The sequence below is a fragment of the Notothenia coriiceps genome, unplaced genomic scaffold (assembly GCF_000735185.1).
Source record: "Notothenia coriiceps isolate Sejong01 unplaced genomic scaffold, NC01 NC01_scaffold00017782, whole genome shotgun sequence".
NCBI classification, from domain to species: Eukaryota; Metazoa; Chordata; class Actinopteri; order Perciformes; family Nototheniidae; genus Notothenia; species Notothenia coriiceps.
Window position 1 is genome coordinate 425 of NW_011350483.1, and position 12,878 is coordinate 13,302.

Here is a 12,878-nt window from a genome sequence, read left to right on the forward strand (position 1 = left end):
GTTTTAGCTGAGGATGACATTCCTGTCATGGATTTCATGGTGTCCCATACCTTTTTGGGGTTTTTGGCTTTAAAAGCATTTTCCAAAAGCTCTCTGTGTGCCAGTTTTGATTCCCTCAATTTGACTTTCAGTTCTTTCTCTGTCTGTTTAAGTGCTCCATAGTCTTTGTTTTTGAAAGCTATTTTCCTGGTATTTATAACGGTTTTAATGTCCTTAGTCACATAAGATTTATTATTTGGATAGATTTGTATTTCTTTAGTGGGAACAACTAGTTCTACACAGAAGTTGATATAGTCATTGGTAACAGTAGTTATTTCATCTAGTGAACCTTCCTGAAAAATGTCCCAATCTGTCCAATCAAAACAGGCTTTCAACTGTTCCCTACTTTCATTTGTCCATGTCCTTATTACTTTCTTTTCCGTTTTACTTCTCTTCAGTTTGGTTTTATACGCTGGTATCATATTCACAACATTATGATCAGAGTTCAGTATTGGTGGTCTACATTTAGTCACATAGGCTCCTTTAACATTTACGAAGCATTTGTCCAGGATATTGTCTTTTCTGGTGTGATCCTTAACATACTGTTGGAACCCAGGTAACACAGTCTCTAGGCGACATTGGTTCATGTCCCCGAGCACTATTGCCGGTGCATCGGGGTGGCTGAGTTGCAGCTCGTGAACACAGTCAGCGATGGAGCCGGCCGCCAGTGACGCTCTGCCGCTGGGAGGCACGTAAACAACAAACAGTCAAATACACCCGAATTCTCTAGGTAGATAGAAGGGTCTTAACGTCATGCCGAGAATTTCTACGTTGGGATCACAGGTTTTACATTTTACTGAGTATGATCGGCACCACAGATCATTAATATACACACAAATACCGCCTCCTCTGGTTTTCCCCGAGTTTGCATCCCTGTCTGATCGAACAAGGGTGAATCCGGGTACTTCAAAGAGAGATTCAGGCATCGTAGATTGTAGCCAACTTTCCGTGAAACATAGTAAAGAGGCCTCACGAAATTCATGACAGTACCTTGTGTATGTCCTTAGTGTGTCCACTTTGTTGCTCAATGAGCGCAGGTTTGTGAGAATGATGGATGGAAGTGGTGGCCGGCTGAATCTCCGCCGTAGGCGATTCCGAACGCCTCCCCTCCTTCCTCGTCTCTTTTTCCTGATGTGTCTAAGCAGCTCCCGAGGGATGTCATCCAATAACGAAGAACACAGGTGGCTTGGTGTATTCGTAGGAGGCCGATCGCATTGTAGCTCCAGCATAGCCTCGCGGCTGTTGCAGCGTAGAGGCCGGGGCTCCTCGCCGTACCTGTTCGTGTTGTGGCTCAGGTGTGTTTTGAAAAGTTGTATGGCCAGACATGGTCCGCAGAAGGCAAAAGTAATCCACAGGATCAAAAGTATGGTCTCTGAAAAATGATGTGTCATACAGACAAATAACGTTTAGACAATAATTAGCCCAAAAACAAACAAACAAAAACAAAACAAAACACAAGACGGACGGAGCAGCTGAGACGCGGTGCGCAGCCGAGCAGCACACTTCACTGCACTACCTGCTCTTCACGTAGCTCTGCATGTCGTCGTTTAGGTGCTTTCTGGAGATCCACTCCTCCATAGTAAGGCCACCCCGGAGGTCGAAGTTAATCTTAAATGTTTCCATCTTAAGCTTTGTTAGTTAGTTAGTTAGTTAGTTAGTTAGTTTCGTAACGGACTTAATGTAACGGACTTAATGTAACAGCTGTCACGGTTGTAGCTTTTCTCAGACGCGGAGGGATACTGACTTGTGAAAAGTAACTACAATTCTACCCGTGATATACGCTCATTATATCATGGCTAAGAACCAATCAGAATGCTTGATTTGACTTGTCCGTTTTATAAAGTGTTATTATGTACCACAAGCAAGATCATATTATCATGGTGATGAAATTAAGTGTTCATCGTCCATCTGTTATTGGTTTCCAATCTCACAGCTGGGGAACATCTGTCATCCTACAATTTAAAATGATCCAAATAACTGTTGAGTCATTTTCTGTCTTCTGACAAATAGATTAATCATCAAGTATTTGTTCTGGTGCTGCAGTTATGGGAATTACAATTACCTGCTCTGGACATCAAATACTATCTCATATTTCTCATCGGCATCAATGCCACAATGTTTATAGGGGTTGAATTCCTGTCCCCTATCTACGACACAATAAAATATCCAGAAATGTACAAAAGCATAATAATCTGTCATACGTCAATTAACGTAACGTTTCGAACTTGATGCACAAAACGTTAACAATTATGAATACAAACAAATGATGCAATCATAAAAAGACAAGGCATGTCAACATTTCGATCAATTCAATTATTATATTGCAACTACACAGGGCTCCCTTGGCAAAATGCAATGGGATTTTTTTTATAGTTTTTTCAAATATTGCAGCCAAGTATTTTCTGTACATTACAATCTTTGGAAAACAAACATTTAAGAAATTGCCTTTTGAAAACCCATAAAACTTCAGATGCAACCGGCAGAAGTAAGAAGCCAACGTTAGGCTATAAACAAACTATCACGGTCACAAGGCTTCGCGTTAAGCTTAAAGTAGCTAATGTTCCAGATGGTAATAAGTAGGCTCATTTAGCTGCTTTGATCAACTTAATCAACAGAAAGGGTTGTGCAGCTTCATCTGACTTTGAGCTTCAACACACTGGTACTACCCTCTGTCAGCATCTTTGCTGAGGATTTACTGTTAAGAAAACATTGGTGTATTCCTTACACACCAGACAGGACAACTCTAATTGAAAAGAAAATGTCACACACACACTTGATCCTTATTACCAAGTGCTGCTCCTGCTTCCTCGTCAACACACTTTTAGCTAAAGCCGGTCCCGAGGCTACCCGCCGACGAACATTAGGCTCTGGTTGCCGTTTCTATTTACATTCCTCGGCCTCAGAGGAGCCAACTGCTCCGGGATCTGGGGGCTAGGACTGCTTACAGAGCACACCGGGCTCCCACTGGAGGTTGGACTGTTCAGTGTTTATGAGGTTCAAAATATGAAATACTTTCACTCATTAAGCAGATGGGGGTGGCACCGTGGGAGGGTCTTGATGACACTACACCAGGGGACACATTATGTTATGGGACAATCTCTCTTGGACCATGCAGCCTTTTTGTCAACTAACCAACCGTCTTGAGAGTTGCTTTCATTTAATCTTCATGTAAAAAGTAAAAAGCATCCAAACTGAAATTTAAGTAGATGATACAGCAGTATCATTTTTGGAGTATTTTAATACAAGCAAGGGCCGAGAAAATAACATGGTTTGCATTCACATCTATGAAAAACATCAAAAGAAATACAAAATAAAAGTGGCAGAGTGTGAATGAGATTTACACAGCTGTACAAATCCTATTACAGAGAAAGCAACTCCTCACAGTTACAGCAACCAGGTTCAGTCTCATACAATCAGAGAACACTTAGTGAATGCTGATTGGTTGTTTTTTTTGTAGTTTCCCTTTCCTGTAGTGTGTTATATAGGTCTTTGTGCATGATAATAGTTACAGAGTCACAGGGTCTACAAGCAATCAAGTGCACTTAACATAAAAACTGTGGGAAATTAATTTGGATAGTCTGTTGGGCTACCTGTAATAGCATATTTTGTGATGTTGTGATAATAATGTACAATCCTGTATATTTGTATATTTATTTCGTGTATTCAATAGATATACTGTATAGATATATATTTCATTATCGACTACTCACGGTTTTGTTCACCTGTTTTGTTTCTGCTGACATATCTTTACTGTTTTTTTTATTGTATTTTATGTTATTATCATTATTTCACTTTTAATTCATGTGCAATATCTTACCTGCATGCTGCTGTGACGGAAATAAATCTCCAATTTGCAAACAATAAAGCATATGTAATCGGTAAGGTATTTATTTAAATGTTAAAAAAGCCGCGTGCAGGACGGTCAGCTCCACGCGGGTTGCACGGTCGAGATGCAGCCCTTTGAAAACTTGCCTTTTTGTGTTCATATCCTTAACAAGAGTGGACTTCAGTAAAACCACACATTTAAACACGCCAATAGAGCTAACACACATGGAGGCTGAAGTTAACCGAGCCGTGCGGGACGGTCAACACGGCAGCAGCACACCGGTTCATCCCTCTATCCCTCCGCACCGTAAACTGTCACAAAAAGCGGAGACTTACCCTTCACTGATAGTCCGCTCAGCACCGGGAATAGGAGGAGGAGGAAGAGGAAGAGGAGTAGGCTCGGCGCTCAGTGTGTCCAAAAGCTTTCACAAAACACTTTTTGTTGTCCGTTGTCCGTTACAGAAATGAATTCCCGTGCTTGTGTCAGTTTGTATCCGGTCTCACAACGTGGAGTGGAAGCGGCAACAACAGCGGCTCCTGACGGTCTCCGGCCAGCCTGCTGTCAGCGCTCATCCAACGCAGGGGGGAGCGGAGGTTGCGGCTGCGCATGCACCAACCAAATGCAATTGTGAAACAAAGATCGTCTAAAGAAAAGATGGACCAAGTAAAGCTTTTTAGAGACATGCCAACCTGAGGTCATGTCCTCAGTAATATATTTGAGACCACAGTAGGCTATATTGTTGTTTTTGTGTTTTTTCTAACTAGATTTCTAAGAATTAATTACCAAAATGCTATATTTGATAAATGAATTGAAAATAGCAAAACAGACATAATTGAGGAGATATAGCCTAATCTACAGAAAATATCATCAAAAAGTGAAATGCGTCTAACCATGATATATTTATTTCACAACAAAACATAGAGATATGGGAATTTCCTGCAGATGTGGCAGTGTGAGTAAAGATTTGTTTGATGAACTTATTGACATTCTGCAGAATATACGCACAATAGTTATAACTTTAATGCAGCTACATCAAAAATGCTAGATATGTCTCTGCTGAGCTCAAGATAAATGGATGATTATCCACAACAATTTTTACTCTGTATACAAGCTTTCTCCTTCAGCTGCTTAAATGTCTGGAGCCAACTGGAGGTTGGTATGCATGTTCCATCTGTAGCCTCTAATTTGAACACTGCCGTGCCATTACCCCGTGTGTCTGCATTCTGTTTACTTCATGTGCAGTGCAGCCAAAACCAGCACGCTGAAAAAAAACAACTCAAGCTTCTCAAACTGGAACATTTATTGACGACTAAGAAAGTCAGTCACTGTACATAACAATTAGCTTGTGAATCACTGTGTTACAAAATTAAAATGTGCAACAATATTCAGAGATAACTTGACTTACTCTGCAAACCTAAAGGGGCTGTATTATGCTCTTTGGGTTTTTTCCTTTCCTATAATGTGTGTTTGTATGCATTTAAATGATCCGGAGTGAGTCCAATTGGCTAGCGCTCTAACACATTGTAAGTGATATGATTAGGGGCAGACGGTGAAAAAAGCTGCTGCAGCACAGCCAGTATGAGAAAATGAAAGACCTTTTTGAACATTAGGCGTGGAAACATGTCACAGTAGAGGAACAAAATACAAATATGAGCCTGAATCTGAGCAAAATAGGGCTCCTTTTATCCACTTTGAAAAAAACATGCTGTGTTTTTCTACTACACAGTTGTTTTTACCTTGCACCACTTTAATTTGCACTGTGATTAAAGTCTGATAACAGTTATGCTACTGTCTTTTAAGGATTGTGCTTGTATACTAGGGCTGAACGATTAATCGATTTTAAATCGAAATTGCGATTTGAAATGATGCGATTAACAAATCGCAAAGCCTGCGATTTCTTTTAACATCTTTTTTTTTTTTTACTTTTTTTTTTTTTTTTCTTGTGTGTCAGTCATCCACACCAATCAGAAGTGCTGTGCTCCACATGTACCAGCCATTGTTAACCACTCAGAAGTGGCCCATGATAGAAGGTGATAGACAGATTGATCCAATAGGCGCGTTCACACCGCAGTACTTTTCCCACAAAGGTTCATGAGAACTTAGTTCATCAGAACTCTGTAGTTCTGATGAACTAAGTACAGATCGCGTTCACACCAGAATAAGTCCCTGAGGGAGGATTAGGCAAATGAAGCCGCTGTCGTCACTTCTTCTTCTTCTGCTTTGGGTTTACTGGCGCACCGCAAACAACTTCACGGCGTATACTGCCACCCGGAGTCTCCGGAGTTGGCGAAAGCTTCAGTAGAAGCTGCTGGGACTCCCAGCAGCTTCTACTGAAGCCTTTAGAGTAAATCGCCAGAACGCCGATACCTCCTCATCTCCACCGCTCCCATGTTTTTTTTTGTGTTGCCATAAGTTAGTCTCTCTGCGTTTCTGCGCTGGGCTAATACTAATGCTAATCATGCTAATGCAAGGATAATAAAATGGCGGCTTCACAAAACTTTTTGGGAGTTTGACGGGCGTGGTTTGCATTCCGCCCAGCCAATCAGACATAGGAACCTTTTTCTCCCACGGAAGTACCTGCTCTCTAGCAGGGACTAAAAAGGAGGTGAAAAGGTTCTCATGAACTAATTTTAGTTCCAGCTCTTTTTGGTGTGAACGCAACCATTTCGGAACTAAAGTTGGAAAAGTACTGCGGTGTGAACGCGGCTAATCACCTGCCAAGTATTTTTGAAAGTGCCTGCCCTTTCCAAATGGCTTCCAATGGAGCTTTCCTAGATGGTTTGGTGAAACAAACCATCTGAGTCAGGTTAGTAATGCTCCATCACATGTGTTACATCTATTACAGGGTGAATCTTAAACTGAAGCTTGACTTTAAAGCAACCCAACGGAAGTTTCATGTAAGTTTAGTTCTTTCACTCGTAGCTCGGGCTGCGGGGGTGCTAGAGACGGGAGCATGTTGATACGACCTTCCTAGCCGGAGTTATGGCCGGATTTTACAATAAAATTATGTTGGGTCGCTTAAAAAACAAATATCGCAATTCGAATCGCAATCGCAATATTTATCAGAAAAGTCGCAATTAGATTTTTTCCCAAAATCGTGCAGCCCTACTGTGTACATATGCACCTGTGAGAGATGTACAGAGCTGTCAGATATTTTTTATCCTATATCTGTAATAGAGAGGTGAATGAGTGAATGAGTCCTCAAACCCAGAAATGTTTAAGCACTTTTCCCTCATCTTGAAGTCAATGATGTTTTGAACATGTTTGTGGTTAACAGCCAGAAATAAGGTCGATGGTTAGCATAAGCTTAACAAATGTTACCCCACACGTGAATGTACAAAGCTTCTATGTGTCAACAAAATGGCGGATGCTAACAAGTGACAAAATAAACGTTCAAACAACACCACACTGTCACTACCCGATCTGCAGTGCGCATGTGCGAGATGGTCCGCCATATTGGACAACTCCGGACGGCAACCCAAGTAGGACACTTGACACAGTGGCTTTTGGCAAAGCTCAAAAAGAAAACTCGAGAGGGATGAGTTATTGTTATTACAACGTGACTTCACTATTATTTAACAACTCTTTTTATTGGGTTCTCTTTATTTGGGGTTAAGTCGATTGTCAGAATAAGTGAGAAATGGATTTAACTAGCTGCAGATCGGGTAGTGACACAAACCAAACACTAGCCGCCTTTAGCTTAGCGGTGGTGATGCGCAGCCATGCCACGTGATGTGTTTAGTTAATAGCCTAATGTTAGCTGTTTACTTCTGCTTTTTTTTTCTGATTGCATTCACGCTTTAAAAAAGTGGTATAATTATGTGAAGATTATCACGTTGAACAAAATGTGGGTTTGCCACAGAACATATTTTTCTGCAATATACCGAAATCCAATTGAAAAATCCAATTGCTTTCTATCGAGTGAGCCCTTGCGATGCTAACTTCCAGGTCGGCCAAACTACGTCATTGCTGCACTACTATGTGTTACAGATTAGATCATATTAGATAGATTCTTTAGCTGTATCTATTAAAAAAAATTATTTGTATTCGGAGAGAACAACGCAAGTGGTCGTGGCTTATACAGGAAACTTAAATACACGTTAAACCGGGCAAATATTGTATTTCCAATCCTAATATTCATTGACAATGCAATCGTTGTGCCTTGAGAGATTCAAATTGATTGATTGATTATAAAATGTAAACACGTTCTTACTCTACTTTCTTATCTTGTCAAAAGTAAAAACATTTTATTTATTCATCACATATTTCCCCCCCCATTCTAGATAGAAAGAAAAACTATTTTTACTGCATTATTTGTGCTTTTCAAATAACATATCCAGTTGCATCCCTAGTACCTGTGTAGTCTTGGGCACAGTTGAAGCCCTGGAGGTTGTCATTGTCCCTGTCCTTGGTGGAGAACATCATGCCAGAGTGGTTGCTCATGGGGTCCGGCACCTCTCCAGACAGATGCGTGAGGTGAATGGTGTAGTTGCTCTCAGGACCATTAAGGTTGAATCTGTATTCTATGAAGCGCCTGTCCTGTTTCCAGTCTTCCAGCTCGATGTGAAGGACGGAGTTTCCCTGAGCGGCCAGAGAGTGGATCTTTCTGAGACCGAGCCAAAACTCCCCTGTTAGAGAAACATCATTTAGCGGTCACAGCTGACATGATTTAACAAGCACCTTTGAGAAGTGATGCACACAAACGTACAGAATATTTTCACTTACAGAGGTTGTAATGTTATAATCATGATATACGTCAAGTCATTTCAAATTTGGCAGATGAGAATACATTTTCTAACTATAACATGGGTAATTAAAGTCTTGAGAACAGAGCTGTGTCTCTCACCTTGAAAATCTCCAAACCCATTTTCATACTTCTCCCAGATTTGATCGAAATTTACTGAGCCGTCGTTTCTTCGCTGAATGACTGTGGCTCCGTGATCTAAAATGGAACAAAAGGGAAAAAACAATCACTACTTTTAAAGTTCTATCTATATTTGTTTTGTTAGTGGCTGAGTCTGCCTTTCAAGAACTGGATTTTAATAATCTTTAAACATATTAGAGCATTCACTTGACACAGTCCATGCATGGAACCCACTCTCTACACAGGTGCATTATACTGCTAATGAAAATCAAAATGTTCTACTGTTGCTTTAAATTAGGTTTACAACTTTAAGTAAAATATAAAATATAGATTGATTGACTTAATAAAGACTAAACAAGGTATACAATATGAAAAAACTAGTCCTGTGCTCTGTTAAAGTTTAATATTTGTGTGTTGGTACAGTACCTTTGCTCATGTCACAAAAAGCCATAAAGGGCTCCGCTCCGGTGGGTCTGATGACATAGAGGCCACTGACTCGTTCCCCTTTGTTGAACAGGTCACTGCAGTCCAATGGCAGGTCTATTTTAATAAGGCCCACAAGTATAATGTTATAGTTAAAACTGCCCTGCATAAAGATTAGCTTTAAATCTGGAGCAGTGCACTTGTGTGGCAGTTCATATCAGCAATAAAACGTGTGCAGGATCATTGATTGCTCAGTAAAAGCTGAAAATGTTTATCAGGCAGGCAGGTAGGTATGAAATTGGAAGCGAAAAACTTATGGAAATTATCACATTACAATTCCAAATCGATGGACATGGCAAAGGTTTTGGGCCTGCAAAAAATAAAAGACGCCAGATCCTAACATCGACATTTGCAAATGTTTTATTTTCCTTACTCGTCATGCCGTTGTTAAAGTTTGAGGTCAAATAAGGGGTGAGTGTTGGTGCTTCATTGTTGTAGGTTTCAGGCATCCTCTCAATGGTCTCCTGGGCCAATGTGTTGACTGTAAACTGTGGAGAAATAATAAGCAAAAACTTTAGCATAAAGAAATAATCCTAATGCTGATCATGGTGAAATAATTTAGATTCCACATGTAAAGACTTTGGGTTGTTATTCTGCAAAATACTTTTTCTTTAGTGTTTAAGGTTAAAGAGTAAAAACATCAGTTTTGAGCTGTCAAGACGAAGGAAAGTTAAAATGAGTTATAACACTGAGGCATTGCCTAGGTTGTTAAAAATATGGACAGCTCCTTTATTATATCAGCACCAAATGATATAGTACAGTACCAGGAAAATGTCTTTCTACAAGCACATTAAATGCAATGCAATGAGGGTGACAGCCCATGTATCAAAAAGCTGGCAAAAAATGATCTTAGGAACTAGCTGAAAGGCCATGAGATTAGAAATGACTTTCCAATACTAATTAAGGGATTGTCTGAAAATGATGGGGCTGGGGGAGTGGCGTATTTAATAATAAAACAAAAAAAAGCTACCTTTCAAGCTACCGTTCCTTGAATGCAACACCCTCCAACAAAATATCTCAAAATAATATATTTCTAATGAAAATATCAGATTACTCTATAGCCAGATATGTATGACATCCTAAATTACACATTGGAAACGTTTCTGCCAGACAGCTTTAAATATGAATGTGATAACTATAAAAAAAATTCTCTTACAATAAATCTCACAACGAAAGTGTGAGAAATTTTGAAAAGGCCATCCCAAAAGATATGACCCTAAGCAAAAAGGGGAACTAGACTCTCACCCACTTTAAATGTCATCAATCCATTAAAAAACTGTAATCAGTTGTTATCACTTTTATTTTGAAGCTTCTAATATGACTAACAGGATGTAGGTGTGAGCTATTGATTCCTCAGACTTCTCACTTACTGTATGCTATCTCCGCTATTTATTCAGCAAGGACAATGTTGGGACATTCTGGGATTTTGAAAGCTGCCAATTGGGATTGGCTGAATAAACACAAACAACCAAGAACGTTTATTTCACAATAGTGCAGTAGTAGTAGTAGTAGTAGTAGTAGTAGTAGTGGTAGCAGCAGCAGCCTGCAGTTTTTAACATGCGGTTCACATTGTGAATTGAAACAAAACTACTTTTTAAGGTTTAAACGTTGCTTAAGCTAAATAAGTACATAGTTAGCTTACGTACACACGTTAGCTTACGTACTGTATGTAGCGTACAGGAAATACTATTGGATAAAAGTCTGGTGTATATTTGCACTTGGCTTCTTTCTTTTCTCCTGTAATTACTATGACGTCGTAGGTTGCTCCCTAATTATTTGTAACCTCCCTACAAGGTGATACAGCTTGCAATAGCCTACTGAGCCAAATAAGAGGTAGAGAAGGGCCATACCAACTAAAATCTGTGCTTTAGATGACAACTGATAATAGCCATTTAATAGGCTGATAACAATTAAAAAAACGATGTCCCTTTAACACCCTCTTCGCCAATAAAACATTTCCAACGGTCCCTAGCAGTTACCTTTTCCTCCAGAGTCTTGAGCTTAACCCTCTGGTGGTTGAGCTGATCGCTCTGCTCCCCCACAGCCTTCAGCAGCTCTGTGATGCTCCGCTCCTGGCTGTGGATCACCTCCTGAGCCCGGAAGAAAAGTGGAATCATGGGAGCAGTTATAGAATGGTGCTATTTATTGTTAATATCACATAAAATACTCCCTTCACACATTTGGAGAACAAATGCAAAACAAAACATGGGTAAGCAAAAAAACATGCTACTTAGAAGTGTTGTCTTCTGGTCAGTGGTCACCTTTTGTCCTTATGTAACTGTTTATAAAGCTTTTAGCATGAAACCATCATAAAAACGTACTTATACCTTTTCAATCCAACTCATGGAATTTATGGTCAATAGACCTCGTTTACACCTCATTTACACATAAATAAAGTTTTGAGGTAAAAAATTGCAACATTTTTGAATTATTCTGACAATAGTTTGGATGAAAGGGGCTTATCTTGATGGATTATAAAAGACTTAGGCCTATATGTCCAAGTTTATTAAGTAATCTGTTTGGAAATTATTTCAGGTGCTTTAATGAAAGTACATAATAACCAGATTGTATAAAGTTAGATTTAGAATTAGAAAAACCTTTAACCATGTCAAATGTGACCCGAGGACAGCAGGAAAATCTTACAGAAATATTTCCACTGCACCAGAAAGAAAAAGCCTTTCCAGCAGCGGTGGCTCACCCTGAGGCCGTTGATCTCTGCCACTTGTTCTCCTGTCAGCAGGCCGTGCGACAGGCTGCTCAGCCTCTCTTCCAGTCCCTCCACCTTGTCCTGCAGCCGGCTCTTCTCCTGCAGGATGTTGTCCACTTTGGAGTTGATCTCGACAGACAGGCCCTTGATCTCATCGTTGTTGGCTTTCAGCACCACCGTAGTTTTCTTCAGTTCCTCTTCTTCCTCTTTAATTTCATTGGCAAGCACTGAGAGCTGGTAAAACGAGCGGTCAAAGATGTTGATCTTCTGGAGGATGTCGTTTATCTGTCCTTTTGTCTTCTGAACAAACTCCCGCAGGCTCTGACCCAGCTGGAGGAGGCCGTTTGCCAGGAGGCGCACATCGTCCAGAGCGGCAAAGCGGGAGCGGGTCTCCACCGGGGCCTCGGGCTCCTCTGAGCCACAGAGGGCCGGGACAGAGGCAGCCGCCAGGACCAACAATACGTGAATAGGTGTAATTCTCATGTTGTCGTCGTGGTGGCGACATGTGTGTTGTGATGTTAGGGGGACAAATGGCAGCCCTCTCTCTCCGCTCTGACCGAACGAACAGTGAGGATCCTGGGCTTTATACACTGTCTGGAATGTGGTCAATGATTAACTCTGATCAATATCTGCATGGATGATTCAGTTTCCTCCGGATATCAAAAGTTCAGCTCAAGCCAAATGTCAGTTATTGGATTTAAAATGGTCATCAGTTTGATTAACCATGCAAATTTCATCAACGGAACATTGAAATTTAAATGATTTGACAACTTTGAATGTTGTCAAATGTATCAAGCAGTACTGTAGTTTTCCTGCAATGTTCAACCTAGCTCTCATTTATTTTCTTAAAAGGGACTGTTCAGATGATTTAAAGAGGAATGGTAATGGGTACTTATTTATAGTTGGTGTATTTGCTACAGTAGATGGCAGACTTTACAAAGTTTGATAAGTAACTAGTA

At 40.3% G+C, this 12,878-nt stretch overlaps 1 protein-coding gene across 1 annotated transcript; it reads right to left on the bottom strand.

Annotated features, from left to right (window-relative positions):
- Window positions 1–582: 582 nt before the first annotated feature.
- On the bottom strand, window positions 583–12,429 carry LOC104950559 (angiopoietin-related protein 3-like; the record flags this gene model as incomplete). The annotated part of the gene is made up of 8 exons (XM_010777098.1): window positions 11,911–12,429; window positions 11,192–11,302; window positions 9,586–9,700; window positions 9,156–9,269; window positions 8,712–8,807; window positions 8,221–8,493; window positions 1,030–1,411; window positions 583–720 (listed from the first exon to the last, which is right to left on the bottom strand). Coding segments are annotated over exons 1-8 (1,721 nt in total), but the record flags the coding sequence as incomplete, so codon positions are not given.
- Between the last annotated feature and the right edge of the window lie 449 nt (window positions 12,430–12,878).